The 27,480-nt window shown below is 44.8% G+C and overlaps 1 protein-coding gene across 1 annotated transcript in view; it reads left to right on the top strand.

Moving 5' to 3' along the window:
• Positions 1 to 27,480, top strand: part of VPS9D1 (VPS9 domain containing 1) — a 287,723-nt gene that overhangs the window by 180,533 nt on the left and 79,710 nt on the right. Inside the window, exons 11-12 of the mRNA XM_078671009.1 lie at positions 5,856 to 5,985; positions 25,575 to 25,780. Of these exons, the coding sequence (XP_078527135.1) occupies positions 5,856 to 5,985; positions 25,575 to 25,780 (336 nt within the window). The remainder of the gene's footprint in view (positions 1 to 5,855; positions 5,986 to 25,574; positions 25,781 to 27,480) is intronic.

The following is a 27,480-nucleotide window of genomic DNA, read 5'->3' as shown; positions in this document are numbered from 1 at the left end:
ACCTCTGTCCATGATCATCCGAATGTCATTTATGGCAGTGATGAGGGTTGTCTCTGTACTGTGGTTGGGCTTGACTCTGTATTGAGTGGTGTTGAGGAGGTGGTTGTCAGTGAGGTGGTAAGTCATTGTTTATCATCTTTTACATTATTATGTTGGTAGATCTTGTTGCCTAAGAGGTTTGTAACTATGGCAAAGATTTCCTTGGCACTATTGGTGCTGCTCTCAATGCAGAACAGATTCGTAGGCGCTCTTGTCCATATCATTCTGAATTTGCCTGCATCTGCATTCAAGTTCCTTGCTGTGGTATTTGGTTAGCCTGTTGTTTTCTGTATACCAGCTTGCTTGCGTTCTGGTATTCGTGGCTTTGTTGGCTTTGACAGGCACAAGGGTATATGTACAGGTGGTGAAGCAGGAGTTTGAGATTGATTTGGGGACCTTGTTGTTGTGTTGTGGCTAGTGGTGAAGGAGTTCTGATGATCAGGATGCTTCTGTAATCTATTTTCAGTCCCCTCGTGAAGATGTGGTGATGGTGTTCCTGAGGTGATGTGGGATGGGTATACTTAAGTGGTTAAGGGTTAAGTGTGTAATAAGAACAAGGTTCAAGTTTGACTCCGCTCTCTCTTGCAAGACTCAGATTGGCCATGTCTCCTCTTCATGCTTCTGGAAAAAGAAGTCCCTACGGAGATTCCTCCATCTCTTACCCATGGACTGGGGAAAGACAGTAGTTCATGCTCTCATCACGTCTCAGTTAGATTATGCCAACAGTCTGTACCTGGGTCTGCCTGACTATCTGATCAGAAAGCTACAGACTATACAAAATGTGGCCGCCTGGCTCATTATAAATGTCCCAATACGACACCATATATCCCCCATCTACGGAGCCTACACTGGCTGCCAGTAAAAAGGAGGGTAGAATTCAAAGCGCTAACTCTCGCCTACAGGGCAATTAAAGAAACAGGCCCCCACTACCTGAGAAAAAGACTCTGCAAATACCAACAGACGAGGATTCTGAGATCTAATCACCAAGTACTTCTTGTTACTCCCCATTTCACTAAAGCCAGATTAGGTGGTCGGTCTTTTACGGTAAGGACAGCCCATCTTTGGAACTCTTTACTCAAGTTCATAAGGAAGGCCAATTCGGAATCTGCCTTCCGCAAACTTCTAAAAGCCTGGTTCTTTAGCCTCCCCTAGCACCTGTAACTCTTAGCAGTCTGCTTCCGCCTCCTGTTCTCCGCAATTAGCGCCGGGACACCTCCCCCGGAGGTAGCTGAGCGCTCTACAAACTTCAAAATAATAATAAATAATAATCAGAGTAGGTGATCAGTGTGGGCTTGTCTACTATGATGTTGCTGAAGCTGGTGAAGATGGGGTCCAGTATGTGTGGTGTGGTGTGTATGGGTCCTTTTACTCACTAGTTGAGTCTGATGTTGGACAGGTCCATGGGGAGGTGGTTCATGTTGGGATCAGTGTGGTTCTCCAGGTGGTAGTTGAGGTCACCGGGGAGGATGAAGATGCTGGAGTTGAGGATCATGGGGCGATGAAGTCTGTGATGGTGCTGCCGAATTTAGAGCATGGTCAGAAGGGTAGCAGGCAAGGGTACCACTCATGGTGTAGTTGGCAGTGATGAGGAGTTTGACGGTCAAGTGTTCCACGTTGCTGGGGGTGCTTTCCAAGGTGGTGGACCATTGGATGGATTCTTTGAAGATGTTAGTGATTCTGCCACCGGGTCTGTTTGACCTGATCTTGCGATCTTGTATGCAGGAAGGGTTGCCATGGCGATGATTGGGGAAGACAAGGGAGTCAGACAGGTATTAGTCAGGAAAAGCTGGTCCGTAGCAGATCCCCCATTTCGGTTGCTTGTTTAGTGAGGGAGAGAGTGTTGAGGCGTATGCAGGACAGGGAGGGTGTGGTGTTGTAGGGGTCGCATGTGTGATTGTGTTGAGTGTGTTGGGTGTGTGAAGTTTGTGGGGAGAGTGAGGTGTGCTTCTTTTCATAAGTGTAAAACTGTGTTTTGTGAATAAAAAAAGTGGTTTACACCCTTTAAAAAAGCTTTTTCTGCGTATCAGCTGAGCTTAAATTTACAGATAACTTTGTGAGTCAAGCCCTCAGTCTTTCAATCCCTTTAGCTGCTGCATGTGCTCTCCAATTCTATCTGATAGGTGTGTTTCATATTTATGCATGGACTGGCGGCTGAATAAACATTAGTTGTTAATGTGAATCACTGATACACCTACTATTTTACTGTCATTTCTTCCCATATTGATGCTCTCCCTATTAGGAATGTGCTTTTAACTCACAAATCGAATGTGAATGATGCTAAAAATATGTCCTTTTATTTATTTTTAAAGGTTTTGTGGAAAAAGGTTAGAGAGATTCCATTGTAGCCAGAGGCAAGCCAACCAGGTATTTGCCTTTCCCACACTTCGATTAGAGTTTTTGATTAAACAATGCATCTAGCTGGCATTCACTGACATATCGCTAAGCACTCTTTCTAAATTGTACCCACATTGGAAAAATGCTTTATATATTGCTCCAAAGTATGTGCCTCGTTTAGAAGTGGTCAGTAACAGAGCATTGACATGTCCCCTCTCCTCTCGCTTACTCTGCCTCATTAAAATGCGTGGAAACTCCTTTCTGTCTGTCGGCAGATCCTCAGCCGGGCCTGTCAACAGGATCACTTGTCAGATGGGCTAACCACCAAGGACCAGTGGCTACATGGGGTTGAAAGGCTTGGGATTTACAGTATTGGATTTTTCCTTTACTTCCAGAGACTATATGGCAGTCTTTGGCAGGACTAAAGAATCAATGGGCCAGATGTTCTAAGCACTGGTCACAAAATACTGGTTGCAGTTTGCAACCAGTATTTTTGTGACCAGTGTGGTATTTTGCAAACTGACCTCTGCATTAATAGGTCGGTTTGCAACATACCCAATAGTGGGCCCCCTCATAAATATTAATGAGGTAGGGCGCAAAATGTGATCCACTATGGTTCGCAGCCAGCACATGGATGATGGCCTGCTGGGGACAGCAGAGCAACACTCCCCTTCCAAATACTGAATCGGTATGTAGTGGCAAAACCATAATTGCAATTCGGTAACATGTTACAGAATGACAGTTTGTGTCCGGTACATACCAAAAGTCCTTTTTGCAATGATACATGGCTCAAGGCTGCGAAACAGACCCTTTGCGAATTCAAAAAGCCTTAATACATCGGGTGCAGTGCCCTCACAATCTAGGAGAAAATTCCTAGAGCATCAGTGATATTGTTTTTTTTTTTTGGTTTTTAATAATAAACCCCCACTTTCTGCATTCGTTTTTATCAAAACAAAAAAATGATGCTCGGATTTACATGCTGCTGTGATATGGTGAACCAGGCAGCTTTCAGCAGTTTCATCATGTTGGTAAATGCATTTTCAGCAAATATTCCCTGCCCTTTAGCAACGAGCTCTAGCAAGTGGTAAAACTTTCCGAAAGCCCTGTGCCGCCTGGAAAGAGACTTACTGGAACCCAAAGCAGAGAGGGCAGAGATCACCATTGGAAGGACTGACATAAGGCTCTTGTCACTTATTCCAATTGTTGTGACATCTTGCAGTGCATATAGTTACTGTCTGTCTAGAGTCTAGACTGAGCATTATCATGCACGGGGTTGCAATATTACATCATACTGAAATGAGACGAAGGGACTTACTGGAAGAAATCCTTGCAAGCCCATAATTCACATCCCTTACTCTCTTCAGGTTTCTTTTTCATAATGGGAAGATTTGCCCACGGAAATGTAGTGTTCTGCTATTGTATCACCCCAGGTGCGTGCCGTGTCCGCAGTGGTGAAGAGAGCTATGCCACCTCACTCATAACTGTGGTGAACCCCACTACTTCACAGCAGTGGTGGCACCTTTGATGTCTGAAAGACACACGGGAGATGTTGTTCTAGTGCCACCAGAGGGCGGTGTTGGCTGTAACCCTGAGTCTCTCACCGAAACTTATCCATACACTGGAAGCCTTGAAGAATGTGTCTGTTCTATAAACTGCAGGATTTTGCGTATTCTTTTAAAGCAAAGTGGTGTTCTAATAAGGTCGGTGCAGTATGTGTAGAAAATTGAACATCGGTGTAGGTAGAACAAACCTTATCGAAAGATTTCCAGAATAAGGACTTAATTGTGTTTTATAAGGCTACATGTTTCAAATGGTATTTTTCCGAAATGATATGTCATTTAGGTTAGATGTGTTTTCATTGTTGATCTTTTCAGTAAAAAATAATGCTACTTCTGATACTTTAAACATAAAGACCTCTCTGCTGACCTTTGACATCATGTGCTCATCTACTGTTGGCTGTTCACACCATGCTTTATCAAAATGCTGACCTTGTGTACAACATTGGGTGCTAGGGCTGACCTTTTATTCATACCTGGAGCGTCCTTACTGTTGAAAACATACATGAACCTATTACTCCCCCTTTACACCGCACACTGTTTTACTGCTGACATTTCACACTCTACATGGGCCTAGCTCTGTCCTTTTATATCGTACACAACCCCATCGCTGACCTTTTGAACTATGCAAGGTCCTAATATTGACCTTTCACGCCACATGTATCCCATCTGCTTATGGTGTATACTATACATTAGGGTGGGCGGAATTTGCCTAGTCGCGTTATGCAAAACTCCGCGAAACAGTAAAAAATCTCCGCAAGCACGCAGAGTTCCATGAACATGCGGAATTGCTTGTTCCACCTGTTTGCGATGCTTTTTTCCTGTTCACAAACGCTGTTTGCGTGCTCGGGGGGAAATATCTTGCGAACACGCATTTTGAAAGCACAAACCAACAAAAAGTTCAGCGGATCGCGGAATTCTTGGCAATTCCGCATTTTCCGCGTAATGCGAAATTACCCAAATTCCGCAAATTCCACAAGTGGAACGGAATTTACCGCCCAGGCCTACTACACATAGTCATAATGCAGATCTTCGGACCTCTATAGGGTCCTGCTGCTGATCTTTAACCGCATGCTCGCTAGCGGTTTTCCCGCTGCGCGCTGCGTTTTAAAAAAAGCCGCGTTACATGATGTGCTCAGCTCGTCATCAGCATGCGAGTGGCGTAACTCATGACGAGCTGAGCTCGTCATGAGCGCCGAAGTGGTTAAGTCTTACATCAAATACACACACAAATCAAATCACATGGCCCTACTGTTTGTTCATCATTTGCTCTTGTGGTTATGTGGCCGTCCTACTGACACTGGACAACAGGCATGATCTGCCTCCTGACTTTTCACTCCATACATACATACATTAAAAAGGCGATCCTGCTGTAGATCTTACCTACCACATATTACCACGCTACTGATCTTTTACAACATACATCATTTTAATACTAAACATCTAGTTTCTATATTGTGTCCATAAAAGGTCAACTGCTAATGTTGTTAATATATATGGTCCTTCTGATGACTTTTGACAATCAATGGCTTTATTGACAAACCTCCCACCGCATATGGTCCTAATGAGTGATGCTTTAAGAGTCATCAGTGGGCCGGTTACTAATGACATCGAATGATATGACTTGCTTGTTACCCTCCCGATAGACCTATGATGGACTTGTTGCATCATGATTGCTCTCCGGCACCATACTTTTTCTACTCCTGATCTTTTTTATGATAGGTAGGCATACTGCTGACATTAAACACCACCTATTGCCGATCAGGGACATAACCTATTTCAAGTGATACTTCTGGTATTGTTGTTATGTGTTAATAATGTTTTTTTCTCTGAAGTCCTGTTCCACAGCATGCCTATGTTCTTCACTTCAACACATATCTCCTTTCAAGTCCTTTGCTGTAATTCAATGTACTTTCTTTTCCACAGACCGGCTGCTCTCGCTGATCCTGCTCTCCTTTGACTTCCCCAGTGATGCTTCCTCCAAAGACCAGTGTGTGGAGTGCATCGAAGAGATCTTTTTCCCGCCCATCTGGCCGGCACTGCTGGCTCTGTACAGGTATTATCCAAGTCTTTTAGAATAAAGTCTACAACATCATAATGTAGCGAGTACAACATATCTCCAGGCGATTGCCATAGATTAAGGCCCCAAGACAAGTATCTAACTAGAAAGCATAAGAAACAGGGATTCTTGACTGTAAACATGTTTTTCTTCACATCTGTATCTGTAAGTATGGGACATCAGCGCAACAGGTCCGTTGCCTCTAAACAAGATATTCTGATTTGGAAGCTAAAGCAACTGGTCTTACATTATTGTAACAAGTATAAAAACGTTGGCATACATACTCGGTACAGGGGTCCCTTAAGGGGTGGCTTGGTCAGCCTGTTTGTTCCTCTCCTCTACGTTTGTGGTCCTTTCCCATCATGCTGGCAGACTCTGCAGAAGACCGATATCAGACATGAGATACCATTTGCCACCTTGCATGATTTTTTTTCATCAAATAAGGCTTATTTTGCTTTAACCTCCTGTCTGCACTTTGAAAGACACCCTACTGCTTTTTTGGTGCTGTTTTTGCTACTTGGAAACATGTCCAGGTGAAAATATGGACAAGTAGAGGGGGCATGCCCATCATTCCCATGGCCAAAACACACTTCTCTCCTTTTATGTTGTGACAAAGTGAAAGAGCCCCTCAACCCTCTAGCACTTGCATTGCAGATACAAGTAAAGAGGATGCAACCCAAGCTGAGACTCCACTCACCATTTAAAAGAAGGCGTATGTTTAGAAACAAAATTTGCTTTGAGCTCCATCCAATGCTTTATAAACTGGAAAGTGAGAGTAAAGGAGGTTATTTAGAGTTTGGCGGTCTGGGTACTCCGCGACAAAGGTGGCAGAGCACCCTGTCTGCCAAACTGATAATCCACCTGCTCTGTTCGGAGTCTTGCAGACCATCATGTATCCACTGATGGTGCCCCCGCTGACTCCGCCAGTGGAATAGCCCGATGGAATCAAGGCCATCGGTGTAAGTACATCAGACTGTCCACTAAAGTAGAGTTCTGATGTCCTTTTTAGGTCTCGCCTTTTCCATTCCGCAGGAATGGATTGGAATGGATTGGAGAGAATTCTAGTGGTCAAAATACTCGTCAAACTATGGCTTTTTCGTTGCGGTTTTCTTCAAGTTCACGTGGCCACAGGCACGCGCTTTTGGGCCATAAACATTTTTTCACCAGCTTTTGTTGTTTTTCATTGGCTCTTCACTTTGTCCAAGCCTCATTGAAGCTGCTCCCTCCGCCCACCTTCTCTCTGTCTGCGCGTGCCTCTTGCTTATCTCACCGTAGCACGACAACATTCAGACGTGCACTCTTTCCAAGCATACCCCCCCTGCCTTTAACTCGTGGAAACACGCACACTAAACACAAACAGCCGACAGACTCTCTCCCATTCACGCAAGGCAACACGCACACGTCGACAACATTCAGACGTGCACTCTTTCCAATCATACCTCCCCCTGCCTTTAACTCGCGAAAACACGCACACTAAACACAAACAGCCCACAGACTCTCTCCCATTCACGCACGGCAACACACGCACGTCGACAACATTCAGACGTGCACTCTTTCCAAGCATACCCTCCCTGCTTTTCACTCGCGGAAACACGCACACCAAACACAAACAGCCTACAGACTCTCTCCCATTCACGCACGGCAACACGCACATGTCGAAAACATTCAGACATGCACTCTTTCCAAGCATACCCCCCCCCCTGCCTTCAACTCGTGGAAACACGCACACTAAACACAAACAGCCCACAGACTCTCTCCCATTCACCCACGGCAACACGCACACGTCGACAACATTCAGACATGCACTCTTTCCAAGCATACCCCCCCCTGCCTTTAACTCGTGGAAACACGCACACTAAACACAAACAGCCCACAGACTCTCTCCCATTCACGCACGGCAACACGCACACGTCGACAACATTCAGACGTGCACTCTTTCCAAGCCTACCCCCCCTACCTTTAACTCGCGGAAACACGCACACTAAACACAAACAGCCCACAGCCTCTCTCCCATTCACGCACGGCAACACGCACACGTCGACAACATTCAGACGTGTACTCTTTCCAAGTATACCCCCCTGCCTTTAACTCGCGGAAACACGCACACTAAACACAAACAGCCCACAGACTGTCTCCCATTCACGCATCGCAACACGCACACGTCGACAACATTCAGACGTGCACTCTTTCCAAGCATACCCCCCCTGCTTTTCACTCGCGGAAACATGCACACCAAACACAAACAGCCTACAGACTCTCTCCCATTCACGCACGGCAACACGCACACCAAACACAAACAGCCCACAGGGAGCATAAGACCAGCACACGTGGTAGTAATGAAAACTATACAGAGTCCAGCCGCTGCGCACCAAATTCGATCTTTTGGGACTCACATGTAGCCTACGTTACGAGCAAGATGGCTACCGGCGTTCATCCAGCCTATCAGTGTCACACATCGAAAGCCCCCGTGTCCCTATTACCCAGAAGCCCAGCACCATAGAGAGACACAGGACAGCTGGCACTCTCCTAGATGTCCATGCTCTACAAATCGGGACACTAACGATAAATGTATTTTTGGTCAGAGGAGTTAAAACACCCTTTTGTGTCTGCAAATAAATCATCATTTTGGGACAGAAATAACAAGGAACACCAATCCATGCAGTTATTCAAGGAAAGAGGTCTGAGGATAACTAGCACCAAGACAGGTAATAGACTGTGACCGGCACAACTGCAAAAATTATTCGCGCACGGCAACACGCACACGTCGACAACATTCAGACGTGCACTCTTTCCAAGCATACCCCCCCCCGCCTTTAACTCGCGGAAACACGCACACTAAACACAAACAGCCCACAGACTCTCTCCCATTCACGCACGGCAACACGCACACATCAACAACATTCAGACGTGCACTCTTTCCAAGCATAACCCCCCTGCTTTTCACTCGTGGAAACACGCACACCAAACACAAACAGCCCACAGGGAGCATAAGACCAGCATACGTGGTAGTAATGAAAACTATACAGAGTCCAGCCGCTGCGCACCAAATTCGATCTTTTGGGACTCACATGTAGCTTACGTTACGAGCAAGATGGCTACCGGCGTTCATCCAGCCTATCAGTGCCACGCATCGAAAGCCCCCGTGTCCCTATTACCCAGAAGCCCTGCACTATAGAGAGACACAGGACAGCTGGTACTCTCCTAGATGTCCATGCTCTACAAATCGGGACACTAACGATAAATGTCTTTTATACATTATAAATAACTTTTATTTCAATATTAATTAATTAACAAAAAAAAGACATTTATATTAGTAAGATATATACATCTAAGTCACGTAAATACAAAACATGTGGCATTACAAATGCTAAAAGTGTCACATTTGCTAAAGTTAAAAGTATTGGCATGGTAAATCACAAAACATAAATATAAAATGTCCTTTACAAAACCAATACCTCCAAATTTCCTACTGCGAGACCTATTGGCAACACCAGTGCTTGTTTTCTGTTCACGACCATCGTTGCGTCGGGAACAGAGAAAAGGAAAATGACCCTCACACCTCTTTTTTGATTTACCTTTACCTTAGAGTTTGTTCCTGTGTTCAACATTTGAACCAGGTAAAAGACCGCAGATTACAGGGTGAATTTTTCCAGTTTTTGCTATAATCTTTCCTTGAAATCAGATTGAAGACTGCGGTAAAGCATGGTTGCCATTTACAGGGGCATTTTGTTTTGACTGTGATGTGTTTGTGGCTTGTGTCGTAGAAATGAAGAACTGCTGTACGGTTGAGCGTCTTAACCTGAATCTGCCTTGAATTGGATTAAATATGCTTTGTTTTGTTATCCATTCTTCCATTAGGATAGAATAAGGAGAATTGTTAATTGTTCCATTCTCCCAGAAGGAAGGTTATTTTAGAGTAGAGTTAGCATTCTGTGTTGAGCACACTAATAGGTCTGTAGAATTTGGGGTCGTTCTTTGGGCTTTTTATAATCTTAAAACTATGCTGTTCCACCAGGATGCTGGGCAAACAAGGCGTTCCAAAATTTTTATGAAGACCTGGTTAGTTCTTTGATAGCTCTTTTCACTTTGACTTCAGTGAAGGTTTCCTCATTATTTCTCAACGTGTCATGATCTTTATTTTTGGATGCATTTCTTGGTATGGTTTTCTTAGATGGGTTTGTTTTGTGTTGCTTGCATGCTCAATTTGCTGCATTGAAAACTCATGTGAAGAATATTTTCCAGTTTCTGCTATTGTTAGTGCCAGTGTGTGTGCAGGCCCCTAGCCATTTTCCAGAAGGTTTTTGAGTTCTTCTCCCTTGCACGTTTTTCAAGGGTATTCCGGTTGTACTGCGTTATTTCTTCTTTTTTTATTAGAGTTTATAGCTCAGTCTGGTAGCCCTTCTTTCCTCTGTGATTACCCCCGTTCTAATCAAACATTTCAGGTCTTCCTTTATTTGCTTTTATTCGTCTTCGAACCAGAAGACATGGGTTGTTTTCTTTACGTGCCTTGCTCTGTTCCCACCTGTGTATTTTGTGACAAGAGTTTTTATCGAGGATAGTAGGTTCTCGTAGTTTGGCAGCCAACTTTCATGGAGGGTGAGTTTGTCCACTAGGTAAGATAAAATCATTTCTGTTTCGGATTCATTGCTCCATTCATTCAGTGTTTGTTCCATATCCAGACGCTATGGGATCCTGACTTGAGAATCAAATTCCTATGTACTGTTCAACTAGTGAGCATCAGGTACCCAATCTGCAATGCTTCCTTTGATGTCCACATGTAGGGAGTTGTGGTCGCTCTCCAGTCTCCAAATTAGCTGTTTTTAAACTTGTACCAGCCTTGTGTTGGTAGCAGGATTAAGGGCTACATGCATCAAAACTGTAAATTGCGAATACCTACTTGCGAATTCCTGAGAATCGCAATTAGATCATGGCAATTTATAATGTATGAAACTCAAATAGTTTCAGATAGCGATTCCTAGAGGTTCACAAATCGCTCTACCTCATTAATATTAATAAGGCAGATCGCAATTTGCAAATCCCTAGGAATCCCAAAAATCATGGGGATGGTGGCCTGCTGAAGTCAGCAGACCACCATATCCGTGATTGCTTTTATATAAAGGAATCTTTTTTTGTAAAGCGGCCTGTTTTCCTTAAAGAAAAATGAGATTCTTTACAATAAGTGAAATGAAAAGTTTATTTTCATTTTTTAAGAGTAGGTAGTGGTCCGTGGGACAACTGCATGCTCTTAATAAACGCTCTAACAAACATTCACAAAGAAGATGGGGTCCCTTGGGGACCCCTTCCCAATTGGGAATGGGTTACCACCTATTTAAAGTAGGTGGTAAAATGCAAATGTTTCGCGACCACATTTCGGTCACAAAACATTCCTACACACCGATGCGATTCGGTTTTAGGATGGGACGCCCTAAACACGGCCCTTCCTAATAGCAAATCGCAAACCCATTTTGCGATTCAGTAACAGGTTACCAAATCGCAAAATAGAGTTTGTTGCATCTTAAAAGCATTTTTTGTGTTCGCAAACGGGCCGATTCGCAGCAAAGGCAAATATGCTTGATGCATGTGCCCCATAGTTGATTCTGTTGAAACTCCCCAGCCTATATAAGTGGGGATTTGGTGGTCGTTGTTTTTATATGAATTGCGGGCCTAGACCAAGCCTTCTAGTTTGCCAAATAATTTTCCTCTTGCATCTTTTTTCTCAAAATTGTGCTACTATGATAGCATGCTTAGTGCAGTTTTAAGTTTAAGTGTTGATTCTGAGTCCTTTTCCAGTTTACCCATCATGCAATTTAAATCACCACATATGAGTGTGAGGAGTTTTAACTCTGCTGGTTTGCTCACTGTGTCTTGAATGGTGTCTAGAAGTTTGCTGAAGTCTTCCTTGTTTTGTTGTGGGGTATAAATATGTATTATCTTGAGGAAAGGATCTCTTGAGCGAGGTGATGTAACAAATGTGGATACTGTTATGCAGGTTATCCTAGTTTATTTTGTTTGAATGCAGTTTTCGACTTGCCAGGCTTTGTGGAGGACACTCTGTTTCTGGATCCCTGCATTTGTGGGGCATAACTTTTTGGTTGGTGCAGCCTTGGATCTATCCTGGTAGGGCTGTCCATGTTTCTTGAATAGAAGCAAGAAGAGAGGGGCCCTACAGCCAATGGGGCAGAGCACCTTACAAGACTAACAAGTCAAAACATCGCCTTGGGAACTCAATATTCAGCACTAATAAACACCTGGGATCACTCATTCACCCAGTATTGCCCCCAGTGCAGACACAATTTAGTGCCACAGAAGTATCAGATTATGAAGAGCTTTATTACCACATATGCTAAAACACATCCAGTTTTTTCATGGATGAAAGGTAACGTAGCATGGATCATCTAGCTGTCAACTGATGAATGTTACAGCGTTTCTGGCATTAACTGAAAAAACATGAACAAAATATGTCACAAACAATGTAAATTATTTAAACAACAAGCAAGTGATTGAAACATAAGCAAATAGTTAAAAACATGTAAATGGAAAGATACATAAATAAGACAACCCACAAATGTCTTTATCCACTACTAATGTGTTTAAATCATAATTCGAGATACATGATGTTCCCAGATAATCGTCATCATCTATTGCATCCCAAATTTAATCAGATTTAGTCTAAACTGTATGTCAACGCGTTTCGGTGGATAACGGACAATTTGACCAGCTGAACAATTGTGACAGAGATGAATGAGTCATTGCATGTGTCTGAGCGCTGAATACTGAGTTCCCAAGGGGATAGTTTTTGACTCGATAGTCATGTTTCTTGAAGTGCCAAATTTCATATCTCAGTGGAAAACCAATTACATTCGGGTCACCTAGTTTTTGTGGACTGTCAGGTACGTTTTATGACAGGATTTTTTTTCCTGTCCCATGTTGACAGGGCTGTTCTTAGGTTTCTCAACCTGCTACTAGTAACTCTGCCATTTCTTTACGTCTGGGGTTTTGCTACTGTTTGGAGTTTTTGTACTGTCACTTCTCTATTTCATTTCCTGATTGATTCTTGGGTTGTCATTTCTTTCTGCTGTAAACTTTATGGGTTTACTGGGACTCATTTAATTCCCGGTCTGCCTCTGTTGATTGCAGATTTAGTTGTAGCTTCCTTGGTCACCTCTTTCCTTGCATAGGTGGGCCTTATAGGATATGCTTTGTTGTTCCTTATGATGGCAATTCGATTTATAGATAGGGGTTAGTAAGTCGTTTGACTTTTAGCAAATATTCTATTAGATTTGACTATGCTGTGCCTATAAGTGTTACGTTGCTGTTTTTGCATCAGCACCGATCCATGTTAGCCTCTTAATGGTATGAATGTAGTTTCTTTTGACTATTCCTTCCCCCGTCTTTTCTGTTAGCTATTTCAGTACGTTGTTTGTCAGGGCGTCATATCTTTTGATATTGTAGATAGAAAATCTTATTGTCGCTTAGCCAGGATTTTAGTGTGTCACCCTGTTCTTCTGGAGATTAGGAGGGTCAGATATACGTTCGCTCACTCGAAGAGCCTTTTGTCTTTTCTGTGTCTTCCTTTCGTGGTACCAAAAGAATGCAAAATGAAACTATCTACTCAGAGCTTGTATTTGGAGGCTGGGGAATGCACTTTTTACGATTTCAGGGGTTTGTGCACTCTGCATTTCTCTTTTTCAGGCCTGCCTTCTAAAAAATGTTTTATGCCATTGTGATGTTTGATATGATTTGTTAATCTGGTTCTCTGCAGTTGATTTAACTTTTTAATTGTATCAATTTCCTGTTGTCTCCTCGTTCTGTTTGATTGATCTCATTGCCTTTCTTGTAGGAAGAGTTCATTGGTATCTTCTTGAATTTTTTTTATGGGTTTGTTTGCTTAGGTGTATTTATTTATTTGTACCTTTCAGTTGTTAATTTCCTTGTGCGATATCTTCCTTACTAAGGTAGTAATTGATGTTCTTAGATCTTGTACTGCTTATTTCAGGCAGTAAGTGTAATAACTCAATGCATGTCCGGTCACCCCCCCTGCCGCCCAACAGCTCCACCTGCTCCTCAGCCCACCTGCTCCTCAGCCCGCTGCCGAGCCGATTGCGGGTTCGCGCCAGCTGCACCCCTCTGCCGCTGATCGCCACCTGCTTGGGTTGTAGTTCTCTGGGCTGTTGTTGTTTCCCCCTCATTCTGCTCCTGGGCCCCTGCACCGTACTTTTATTTTTATTCCCGCCGCACAGCATGTTCCCCCCCCGACCCCTACCCCCCTTCAAGATCCTGCTCCTCTCTTTCCCGCTGCAAACCCCGGCGGCCGCGGCCCCTCGCCACCCCACTCCCGCCTCCCAGCTGCTCCTCCCTCCCTCAACGCCTTAAATGGCGGCCGCTGCAAGCCGCGCGCAGTGGCCACGCGCCGCTGGCACGCCAAAGCCGCGCCCAGCTCCAGACCCCCTGGACCCCGGACCCACCACGACGCCAGACGTCGATACGACGCCAACACCCTCCACGCTCTCAACACCGGCCGAGACCACCGCTTCTTTCAGGCCGCACCCAAACGCACCCACAGACCCTTCACCTGCCACACCTCCAACTTCACATGCAACAGGACCACTAAACCTCCAAGAACCGGACCCAACCACCTCCGCTGCATACTCCTCAACACCCGCTCCGCACGCAAACACGCCGTCGAGCTCTGGGACCTGCTCGACACCTCTGCCCCGGACGTTGCCTTCCTGACCGAGACCTGGTGGAACGACTCCTCGGCGCCTGACATCGCCATAGCCATCCCGGACAGCTACAAGATCGCCCGCAGAGACCGCATCAACGGAATTCGAGGAGGAATAGCCATCGTCCACAAGTCCACCCTGCAGGTCCACACTCTCGCAGACGACTCCCTCAACGCCGCCGAACACCTCCCCTTCCAGATCCACACCGACCCCAACACCACCCTCAGAGGAACACTCGTCTACAGACCTCCCGGACCCCGGGCCCCCTTCAGCGACTCCATCGCCGACCTCGCAGGCACCCACGCTCTCGCCTCCACGGACTACATCCTCCTTGGGGACCTGAACACTCTACCTCGAGAACAACAACGACGCCAACTCCACCTCCCTGATCAACAACCTCGCCAACCTCGGCCTCGGACAACTCGTTACCAAACCCACTTACGCCGACGGCCACACACTCGACCCCATCTTCGCCTCAAGCACCCACATCACCTTCAACCACACCACTGAACTCCATTGGACCGACCACCGCTACATCCACTTCACCTTCAAGAAACCAACCACGTACCACCGCACCCAACAGCTACCCCGCTGATGCTGGAGCAAAGTCACCGAAGACCAGCTGACTCTCACCCTCACCCAGAACCCGCCGACCGACCCCTCCGACACAGACGCAGCCGCCCGCAACCTCAGACAGCGGATCGACGACTGCGCCAACACCCTCGCACCGCTCAAGAAACCCTCCACCAACCTCTCCATCAAGAAAGGCGCATGGTTCACAGAAGAGCTCCAGACCTCCAAACGTACTTGCCGGAAGCTGGAGAAGAAATTGGTCCACGACCACACACCAGACAGCCTCGCAGCCCACAAGGACGCCATTTGCAGACATCACCACCTCATCAGAACAGCCAAGAGATCTTCCTTCCAAGCCCACCTGGACAACAAAGCACACGACAGCAAAGAGCTTTTCAAAATAGTGAAGGAACTCTCCAACCCCAGCGCCAACACCAACGATATCCCGCCCTCGCAAGATCTATGCGACTCACTGGGCACCTTCTTCCATCGCAAGATCGCCGACATCCACAACAGCTTCAACACCTCACCCGCTCCGACTGCTACAGACCCCACCCCGAACATCACCTGCACCAACCAGCTGACCTCAAGGTCCCACGTCAACAACGACGAGACACATATAGTCATGAACTCCATCCACTCAGGGTCTCCGTCAGACCCCTGCCCACACCACGTCTTCAACAAAGCTGATGCAGCCATCGCACCCCAACTACGGGAGGTCATCAACATCTCCTTCGACACAGCAACATTCCCGGAAAGCTGGAAAGCTGGAAACACGCCGAAATCAACGCCCTCCTCAAAAAGCCCAAGGCGGACCCAAAAGACCTCAAGAACTTCCGGCCCATCTCCCTGCTCCATTCCCGGCGAAGGTTATCGAGAAAATCGCCAACACATAACTGACACGCCACCTCGAGGACAACAACATCCTCGACCCTTCCCAGTCCGGATTCAGACGAAACCACAGCACCGAAACAGCCCTCATCGCCGCCACAGACGACATCAGGCGCAAACTAGACAACAGCGAAACGTCAGCCCTCATCCTCCTGGACCTATCAGCCTACCTGAACAACAGACTCAACTTCCACACCCCTGCCCCCCAGCTCTGCTCGCCTCGCCTGGCCGCCGTCCCGCGCATCCAACGAACAACATCCGGCGGCAGATCCTTCTCCTTCCTCGCAGCCAAGACCTGAAACACCCTCCCACTCCATCTGCGACAGACCCAAGACCTGCTCACCTTCAGAAGGCTCCTCAAGACCTGGCTCTTCGAGCAGTAGCGGCCCCCCTCCCCCCCCTCCCTCACCCCCCAGCTCCCTCAGCGCCTTGAGACCCTCACGGGTAAGTAGTGCACTTTAAAAGTTGATTGATTGATTGATTGATTGATTGGGTATTTTCTTTCTTTGTGTTTCTTCATTCTGGTTGGGCTGTTTTCCTTTACTTCTGTTTTTCAGTTTTCAAATTTATTAAATTGTTGTGCAGGCGTTTTTTATCTTTTGCTAGGGCAGCGGGATGCTTGTTGGCGTTAATCCTTGGCCTGCTGGGAGTGTGCCTTTCTTCTGCAGTGTTTTTTGTCCGTTTTTTGTGTGAAGTTTGGATTTACTGACTGCCTCTTGTTAGTGCCCCTATGTGATCAATTGTCTTCCCTTTTAATTCAGCGCTTGCAGGTCCTTTGTGGTGGCTTGGGCTAAGCAATTCTAGGCTTTTTTTCTTACTGCTCTCAACATGATGATTCTTTTTAATGCCTCACTGTGTCCCTTTTATTTTTGATGAAGTTTATCAGAGGGCTTTGCCATCTGATTTTGGGTCAGGTTGAGCTAAAATTATTGGCTTGCCAAAATCTTGTTCTATGGCGGTTCTTGCTCTTTCGGAAGTCGAATCTGTTCCTGAAACTATCAAACCTTTCAGATGGAGAACTTAGCAGATTTTGGATGAAGAGAAGCTCTTAGAGCATAGTTGTTGACAGTCTTGGTCTCCCAGAGGTAAGGGTGAACCCTTTCACGATGCCGCTGACATTTGGTGCGCCTAAGCATGTAGTGGCGCCCAGAAGAAGCCCCAATAAAGGGAAAACCACAAAGGGAAAAATCCTCCTATGATGACTGTTATGCTCAGTAGGACACGAACTGAGGAAATGGATACAGCAGACAAATGCAGAATGGAGAGACATTACTGGAGAAACTGTCTGTAGGCGGAACCTCCAACAAGAGCTAGACCACAGTGAGTAATCACACTGACAGGAGCAGTAGCCACTAACAGGGGTGAGGAAACACACCAACAGGAGCAAAGAACACACCAACAGGAGTGAAGAAGCATTGCGACGCAAGGATGAAGAGAAAAACAACCCTTTTTATACCCCCATACAGGATGTTGCCTCATGAATTGGGCTGCCATCTTGCATTGGGAAGGAACCAAGGATCACAAGGGAAATGGTCACCATCTTAGTTTGGGCAGATAAAACTACCAAGAATCCTCCCCAGGGAGTCTGGGAAAGGGAAAGACCTATGGTGGCTTCCAGCGCGGTCCCCAGGGTTTGCCAGATACCACACCGGCGGGCCAGCTGCCATGAGGAACTACCCAAAGGCATGCGTGGTGGCCCACAGGCCTCATTGCCCTGCAGGTAAATGAAACGCTTGTCGTGCTGTAAAGCGCAGGATGTGAGAGGGGCTGTTGGGCGGGTTACAAGCCGCTATGTGGCCCACGGTCTAAGAGAAACTGGGATATAAAGCTGATTTTGACCAATTGTGCCCCATGTAGAAATAAAAGTTCCTCTAGTTTTGTGTTTATTAATGTATTACTACCTGGGAACTAAGAGTTTTCTTTAGGGGCTTCTCCTAGACACATGTGTCAGTCTGGGTGAGCTTCGTGATGACATGACTTTCAACCTTCCTCAATTGTTGTTTTACTCTGGGTGGTCAAAATGTTGTTTTGGCAAAAGTAATGCTGTTTTTTCACCACCTTTGTTTGTTCTGCATATTCGGAGTCATTTATGTATTTAATGTGTGCTTGATGTATATTTTTTTCTGTGGCGCATCTCTTTCTAGTCTTGTGCATGAATTCCTCAATCTTCGCTTCTAATAGGTGTCAACAGGGTAGTAAATTGCTGTTTGTACTACATTTGTTTTGGGGTGTGCCATCTGCCCTCTTTTTGTTTACATTTGTACGCTCATGCCTCCCTTTGCCAAGGCATATTCCTAGTCAGTGTGGAGAGAGGGTGGGTTTGTGTCAAGCCCCTGAAGTGCCTGCTGGCAAATCCTTGAGCTCCTTTAGTGTTGTCTTCTTGTGTTGCCTGGTTCTTTCAGGTGATATTGCTTGCTTGCTGGGTTGGACGTCTGTTCTTCCTATTGGTGTTACATGTCTTGCTCCTCGGTGGTAGGTTGCTACCCAGTGCCACCTGTTTGCTGACTCAAGCAAACTCAACAATCTCATTCTGTGTGGGCACTTGAGGCTGGCCTTTGTGCATGATCTATGCTGATCAGGGCTGTTCAGGACACTGCATGCAAGTTTGCAGTCTTCAGCTTGCTCACTACACACTTCCCTCATTTTTTTAGCCATTAGGATGGCCACTCATGAAACAGACATGATACTAGAAAACGTGAGGCTTTCAGCCTCAGCGTCTTGTCCTTAGCTTTTCCTACTTCTCACATGTTGACATTCACACCACAGACCAAAAAACAGTTCACATGAGATAACCTAAATAAAACATTATCTCCACAAAATCATTCCTAAATGTATATCCAGTCCTTGATAACTAGCTAACATCAACTCCTTCATCAAAGACTTCTTCACTGTGCCAAGAACCTTGCTTTAGTTAGCAAAACTATCTTATCTAAGCCCTGGCGCTGTATATGCTTGTTAGCTAAGAAACAGCAAGGAGGGTTTAAAAAATGTGAAATCATGAAACACTTTGACGGAAATCTAAATCAGATGCGTATAAAAACCTATGCTCACATGTAAGTTCTTCACTAGACAAACAAAAGTAGCCTACCACTTAGACATGATCATCAGGCCAATGAAGTAAAATAGTTATGTAAACAATTGCCATTGACCTAACTCACTAGTTTACCTTCTAATTCCACTGTACAAAGATAAAGACACATCAATCATTCAGTGATCCAATTTTCCATTAACAAAATCCACTTTCTAAAACGTCTCTTCATGTGTAAAAGTCTTGCAAGGGAATGAGCTCCCAACTAATGGCCTATAATTACCACCACCCCTTCCTGAAATCTTACCTATCAGTCTTTAAACCTACATGCAGTCATGTAACTATCCACCCTTTTAGATTATTAACAAAATAAGGCCCTGCCTTCTTGTCCTCTTGGACCAGTCAGCTGCGTTTCGCACCATACTGTTGAGCATCCACACACTCCTCTACACTCTAATGCCCTTTGTGGTCACTGACCACACCATCCTGCAGTAAATCTGCTCTTTCCTTTTCCAGACAGGTTAGTCTGACAATAACATGTACATTTGAGTTCTTCGAAATCAATAGGCCATTAATCTCGTCTCACTGCTAAACCTAGGAAATTCAGTTTACACATAGTCCTGCTGGTGATCTTTCTCTGCATTCCTGCGATATCCACCTACCTACTGTTATGCCAAAGACAACCATCCATACTTGGAAAAGTGTTGGAAGAAGAAATCAGGGATCAAAGACTGTGCTTAATACTGATTAAGTTAAGATGTCAGTGGCACATTTCAAGATGAATCCTCCAAAGGCTACATTTCTCCATCTTTGCAATGAAAACACAGGCTCTGAAATACAGAACTGGCCGAACATTGTGATCCTAGAAGGCTCTTCACCACATCTGCCACTGCATTACATCTATGAATTTTCACATACACTGAAACTTTTCTACAATTCTATCAATAAAAATAGCCCCAAAAGGTGATAGGTGGGCGCTTGATGGGGCCCACCCTTGAAAAGTAAAAAGAAATACAACAATCTATAAAACTAACACTGGATTGAAATTAAACTATTAATGTCAAGTGGCTGCAAATGATGATAAAAGTAGAAACCTTAAGCTAATTATCTCAAGATGAATCCGGAAGTAATTCATGTTCCCAATTTAACCACATGGATCCAGCACCAGATCAGCCTTCTAAGAATAATTTAATTCTGATGGAGTTTTCCAACTGCAGATTCCTCACCTTGTGTTAATCCCCAGATGCCCAACTGGATGCAGCAAATTTTCTCAGCAAGTTCTTGGTGTGCCGGTAGGTGGCATTGTGGGGCTCTGCATCAACTCCATCCTGCTCTGGAAGTGACGTTGGAGCTACAGGTAACCTCCATCTCTGCGCATTGTGTGTCAGTTCCTTTCTTTCTAAGGATCCAGAGCTAGCTCCCTCATTTTCACTCAGTGACAGGAAAATATTTTTCTAAATGTTTCAGTGTGCAAGCATCTCCACCTAAAACTACAGGATTCAAACTCTGCTGGGACCGTCACAAACAGATGTCTATTACATACCCTCCACAGGTTTGTCTCTGGTGTCAGCATTCCTCACACGACACTAAGTTGTGCAATGTCTTCGCCTAAAAGCTAAGGCCATCCAGGAACATGAGGCCAAGCTCTACACTGCCAGACAACACCTGACGGTGTGTAAGAGCTGGTCTCGTTCAAAGTCCAGCACGTATATGCATTCTCTCTCTCTAGGTAATTCTCTAGAGAGGTTGTCTTCCCATTCTAAGTTGTCTGGCAAGTCGAAGTCCAAGAAGAAGCACAAGAAGTCAGTATGTGACCCCACTTTTTCTCGCCACTTTCGTCAAGAGAAGTCACATGGATGTCAGAGTGCCTCCCGATCTCAGTTCTGGTGCCCACTTAGTTGAAGTTCATTGCACCTCTTCTGAAAAGTACATTTTGAAGGGCATTTCTTCTCTCTAGTGTTCTAGAATGTATTGCCGAGTTACAGTGGTCTCATTTTTTCCTTGTGTGAGTATTTCAGTTCAACAGACTTGGATTCTTATTAGCAAACCATTGCAAAAAACGTTTGTGACTTTTATAACAAACATATGGTGCTTTTGGGTCGACGACGTTTCGATGCAGAGAGAAATGCAAGCATCATCATCAGGACAAAAAACATTATGTCATGTTTGTCTTGAGAGCAAAATAGCTAGGCCTCTATGACATTTTACATAATAACATGAAGTAAATCAGTGGAAGAAAAAGTTGGGAAAAAGAGGGAGACATATGAAAAAATTACGTTAGTAATTATAACTTGCCAGGTATTGTTTCAATTGTTGATGTCTTTACAAATGAGATCCTTATGAATCTGTGTTGGTATTGGCCATGGGGTAACTCTTATTTACAGTGCCAACTCTTATTTACAGTGCCATGCGTGCATAGGGGAAGGCAGTGGAGATGGGAGAGTAGTGACATCATTAAAATCAACATTTCGACGTAATATTCACCATGCGCAAAATACCCTCAGGCAATTGGACCCGTGACATGGTAAAACACTAAAAAGGTTTAAAAAATGTTTTGGGTGCGGCGCAGTGATCTAGATCCGGCGCAGTGATTTAAGTGCAAGGAGGAGGATATATACCTGCGTGAGGGACGCGAATTGCACAATGGGGGCGGGGGTACCGGTTCTGCACAATCGCAGGATATCACGGTTCTGTCAGGGTGAGAGACAGAGGGTATAAGGTGTACCAGGGTACTTAAATGGAATTATACTGGATGCCATTCGTTAAAAGTAGGAGTAAACAATTACTTACAAGCTCCGTCCAGGCCGAGTGGCGCGTCGCGTGATTGGGGGGCTGGAGGGAGAGAAAGGGAATAAGGAGGCGAAGGTAGGAGGGGTTAACACAAGGGTGGTGAGAATGACCGTCCCTCACGCAGGTATATATCCTCCTCCTTGCACTTAAATCACTGCGCCGGATCTAGCTCACTGCGCCGCACAAATTTTTTTTTTTTAAACCTTTTTAGTGTTTTACCATGTCACGGGTCCAATTGCCTGAGGGTATTTTGCGCATGGTGAATATTACGTCGAAATGTTGATTTTAATGTTGTCACTACTCTCCCATCTCCACTGCCTTCCCCTATGCACGCATGGCACTGTAAATAAGAGTTACCCCACGGCCAATACCAACACAGATTCATAAGGATCTCATTTGTAAAGACATCAACAATTGAAACAATACCTGGCAAGTTATAATTACTAATGTAATTTTTTCATATGTCTCCCTCTTTTTCCCAACTTTTTCTTCCACTGATTTACTTCATGTTATTATGTAAAATGTCATAGAGGCCTAGCTATTTTGCTCTCAAGACAAACATGACATAATGTTTTTTGTCCTGATGATGATGATGCTTGCATTTCTCTCTGCATCGAAACGTCGTCGACCCAAAAGCACCATATGTTTGTTATAAAAGTCACAAACGTTTTTTGCAATGGTTTGCTAATAAGAATCCAAGTCTGTTGAACTGAAATACTAGTGCAGACCGCCTTGTGCGCCCTTACATAATTTATTTTCACTTGTTTTGTCTTGTTTTCTGTGGGTCACAGGTTGTGCCCACTTGTGTATAAATGTTGATTATATGAACCAATATAAAATATTCTAGCTTAAATAAAAGTTCTGTCCGGCTGGACAAAGGACACGCATACTATTTAGTGTGGGTCTATCATTCACCTGATCCTAAATGACTAGGGTCCTCTGTTTTGTGTAATCTGTTCTTTTTACACCAGGATGGCTCATGTCTAAGTCATTTTCAATTCTCCGCAGTACTCAGGATGGTAATAACCAGGACCATTGTGCTGCCTAAAGAGTTCGGGTCGCACATTTTTTGCATAGGACCTGCAACAACAGCAGCGGTTAGTGGGCTTAGCAAACTGTGCATTAATCATATAGGCCGCTGGGCTTTAAGCGCCTTTAAAGGTTACATCTGGCCCACGGGTTTCTGAGCTGTGTTTCTCTTGAAACAGGGACCTCTGAAGTCATGCACAGAGTGTGGATCCTGGGCCATTCTTATATCGCGAGAGCGCACCAGTGGGCGGTGACGCATAAAGACTACAAGGGAATTTGTTTGCTGAACATGGAAGTGACCTTGATGGGATGCCTAGGCATGTGACGGGCTCATCTGCTATCCGCCATCCATGATGCTCTGTAGCGGGAAGAAACAACCGATGCAGTACTAGCACACCACTTGAGGCGAAACGATCGGCTGGCCTGGAAAAATAGGACTTGCTGGGGGCAATGACATCCAGTCTGACAGCAGTTGCTAGACTGGTCCGCCCGGTGGACCTCATATGATCTAAAGTCATAGCCCAGCACGAATGGAACAGGGAAATAGACCACATGGCAGTGGAGAGGTCTAGGAGAAGTTGAACATATCTATGGCAAAGGTATGCAGAGTGAATGGTTGGGGTTTCATCAGGCATGGGCTGATCAACCTTAGGACGTCGGGCTATTACGTGGTGGACGGTGTTCACTTGACTGGGGTGGGTATGGCCATGCTCTTACTCATTATAGCGGGGTACTGGAACAGCTAGGCTTCTAACAGGCGAGCAGGGCCAGGGTGGTGCTGCATGCGGTAGGGGAACCGCAGGCAGCATGGCGGAGACAGCTCACAAAGACAGCCACAAAAAGCCCAATAGCCATGGAAGAGTAGTCGCTCAAACAGTGTCCTTGGGATGCCTAATGGCATAAGCACTGGGAGCAGATGAATGGCCGGCAAAGGGTCAGCCCCAGGCAGACACGGCACTTGCAGCCCCGGGAACGCCTGACTGCCACCCACAGAAAACTCAGTAGCAAGGGAAGCCTAGAAGCCGCGAACTCTAGACATCTGCTAAAGAGCCGTCCCTCAGGGGCTGTGCGCGAAGTACTGTCATTGGTAATATGGACCAATTAATCAAGACTGTTGATAAGAAGGACAAATGTAATGAAGTATTTCAGTCATAGAGCGTATGAATGACCAGTAATTGTGATGTTTATGGTCCATGTGTTTTGAATAAACTGTGACCGATATGCACCAACAGTGGCTCCACTTGTGTTTACGGGATGGTGAAAGGATGTGCTTAACGATAGCCGGAATGGGACTGGTGCAGATCTGGAAGGAGTTGTCTGCACGTATCACAGCACACTTTCAAAATAACTTCATCAACATTATTCTCTTGCCAAATTTCCTTCTTTCTAGTCAAGATCATGCTTCACTTGAGGAATGCCTGTGCAGTACCTGCAGAACAAATGAAGCATCAATAGAGCAACCTTCTTTTCATAACCGTGAAAGTGTTGCATTGGTTGTACTGTTACCCATTGATAGGAGCGATCAGGGAAGCAAAAATAGTTGTTCTTTACCACATCTGCAACATAACCTAAGCGCATGCCTCACTCCAGTTCCTTGGAAAAAGGAGATAAGAGCACTTTTCCTGGGCAACTCAGACTTCCACCACCCTGACAAGCGAGCTACAGCCATCTCTTCTTTCCCCAGTTTTTGAGCACCTCCTCCGGAGCACACATAACCTCAGCACTGACTGTCACACTTTGAGTCAAAATAAGCTGAAGGGTCTGGAGATACACATTAGAGAAATGCTGTTTTTGTTATTAGCAGTGAACAGGCAAGAACTGCAGATATCAGTAATGAATGCCACAATGACAGCTCAGTTTTGAAACATATGTTCCACTCGTATCCCTCTTGATGTTTGGGAACTTGGACAGGAAGACACCCACACTCACAGTGGCAGCAGAATTAATATCCTATGAGACCAGGAATGCGTCGGTGCAGAGAATAAATGTTATGTTAATAAGGCATTGTGGGAACAAGCTGATAACATTTCACACACTCTGTGCCAATCAAACCATCACCCAACCACACAGAAACAATGAATATGCAGACACTGGCTTACACTGGGACTGGGCCACATTAACCCACATATTGTAACTGACATCAAAGTCCCCCTGGCCACACTTACATAGGTTCGGAAGAAAGCCACAAAACACAACCCCATACAGTGTGCCTGCCTATCCTTTAGAAAACCGAGAACATGCAGACAGCTGTCTGTACCCTGAAGGCAAGAAGGCACTGATAGGCACTACCCAACACACACCAGTGGCACTGTCATGAGTTTGGTGGAAGTTTGAAAGACCAACTACGCCTCCTACAGAACTGACACTCTTAATAAAACTCACAGACAGAATTTTGCATACAGGGACCTCCTATAGTGCTATAAAACCAAGCACTTGGGAAATATTGTGCCATACAGAAACTCCATAATGCTAATATACCCTTGGTTTACATTATGAGGGACTTTTTTTGCTTTTATGAATTGTACTCATTCTTTCAAACATGTCTGTTGTAGGATTGTTTACGAATGTAGGGAGGCGGCCCTTCTAAGGAGCATGGAGATGTACCAGAATGCCAATCCATCTGCCTTTGGCGTACCATCAAAGCTTTTTCCCCAGGATGTGCTACCACTTCTAAGCTCCTACCCCTACCGGTCTGCTGTGGAGGAGCTGCGGTCCATCACAATGGAGAACCTTCCTCAGAAGAAACTGGAGATAATTGGTAAATGCAATTTTTCAACTTCCTTGAATCTGTCATAGGCATAACTGTCTCCCAAGAATGCATTGGGACTGATTTGTCAGCCTTTAAAGATATACATATTACTTGTGTGCAGTGTAATGACAAGAGCTCATTAACTTTAGAAGTAGTCTGGTTTGCACAGATCAAAACTCCACACAACTGTATCACTTGAAAGCAGCCAAGAAAAAGTAATGTTTTTGATAATTTATGAAGTGCTTAAATAGTGGAAGAAAAATTGTATTAAATATTTACCGTCAAATAATTTATTCATCATGCGTTGCTGCCAAGAAAGTTAGAACTGCTGTTTCTAATTTCGCGGGAACACTTCGAAACCTTATCCCATATGCCCTATTTTAACCGCCATTTGTTCCTAATTTGCCCTATTCCATGTGTCCACTTCAGTCCCAACATGTTGGAGTAATCTTATATCTGAAAAAGAATAGCTTACTTGCTCAGTTAGTTATATAGTAACAGATGTAAACTAGGTGCCCTATAGTGCACCTTCAGATAATATCCGTCGGTGTGTGAATTTATATCTTGTTCTTTTTATTTGCCTCTGACTCTGACTCCTGCTGCTGCTGGCTACTTTGTAATATACATTAGTTCATAGTAAGATGCTGCCTTTACTTTTATTTATGTTATGCACTTTTTTTATGGAGTTGCAAATGCCGTTTATACAGCCTCTTTGCTGTGTTGTCTATTATTATCCCACTTCAAGATGTCCTTTTACTGGGGTTCGGTTTTCCAACATTATACTATATAGATGTATGCAGGAGCTTGCTCGCTGTTCTACTGTCGTCTTATGTCTTCCTTTGTGTGTTATGCCTTTACAACTGTTGTATTCTTGAAACATGGATTTTGCAGGATGTGGTGTATTGCCCTTTCTGTCCAATTTTTCTCTCTGTGCAGTGCCATTGTTAGCATTTTTGTTTGTTATTTTAGTGGATTGTGCCATAAGCTAGACATGTCTTTGGTCTATCCACCAATCTGCAGGTGTCAGAATGGGCATTTGTGTAGTATGATCCTGCATGCATGTTGATGTCCATCACCCTCAGGTTCCTGTATCGGTTTCTTGATCTAGCCTTACGTCTCAAACGGTATGAAGTCATTATGGAAAGCATGGTGACAATTGGCTTCTTCAGGTTTGTACCTCATTTCTCAACATAAGGTTTTAGTGAAGCATAGTAATTAGGGCTGGAGACTGAGGTGAAATAGTGTTTGAGGTTGCTTACAGGACCATTTAAAAAGAACAATGCCCAGACCTAGTATCTCTTCCGGTGTATGTCTTCAAGTTTCTCGTGCCTTCTATCCTGTGTCTTCAAGATCTGTGTCTCAGCATCTCTCCCCCCTGTCATGTCTCCCCAGCCTCTTTGTCTTCCCATGTCTTTCTTTGTGCATCTTTGATTTTATTCCCATGTCTTACCAGTGTGTCACAATTCGTCTACCTGTGTCTCCACAATGTCTTCTCAGTGTTTCCCTGGTGACTCCAAGGTATGTATACATCACACTTTATGTGTCCTAATTGTGCTAAAGGTTTCTGTCCATGTCCTTGCCTGTCAGCATAATTATCTCCACATCATTGTTTTCTACCTGACGTCTTCATGAGTCTCTTAATTGTCACCCCATATCTTACAAGTGTCTTTCTGTGTATACATACATGGTAGTCTCTTCATGTACACAGT

Source organism: Lissotriton helveticus, chromosome 12 (genome assembly GCF_964261635.1).
Source record: "Lissotriton helveticus chromosome 12, aLisHel1.1, whole genome shotgun sequence".
Classification (NCBI taxonomy): Eukaryota; Metazoa; Chordata; class Amphibia; order Caudata; family Salamandridae; genus Lissotriton; species Lissotriton helveticus.
Note: the sequence above shows the minus strand (reverse complement) of the source record. Positions and strands in the feature narration are given on the sequence as shown.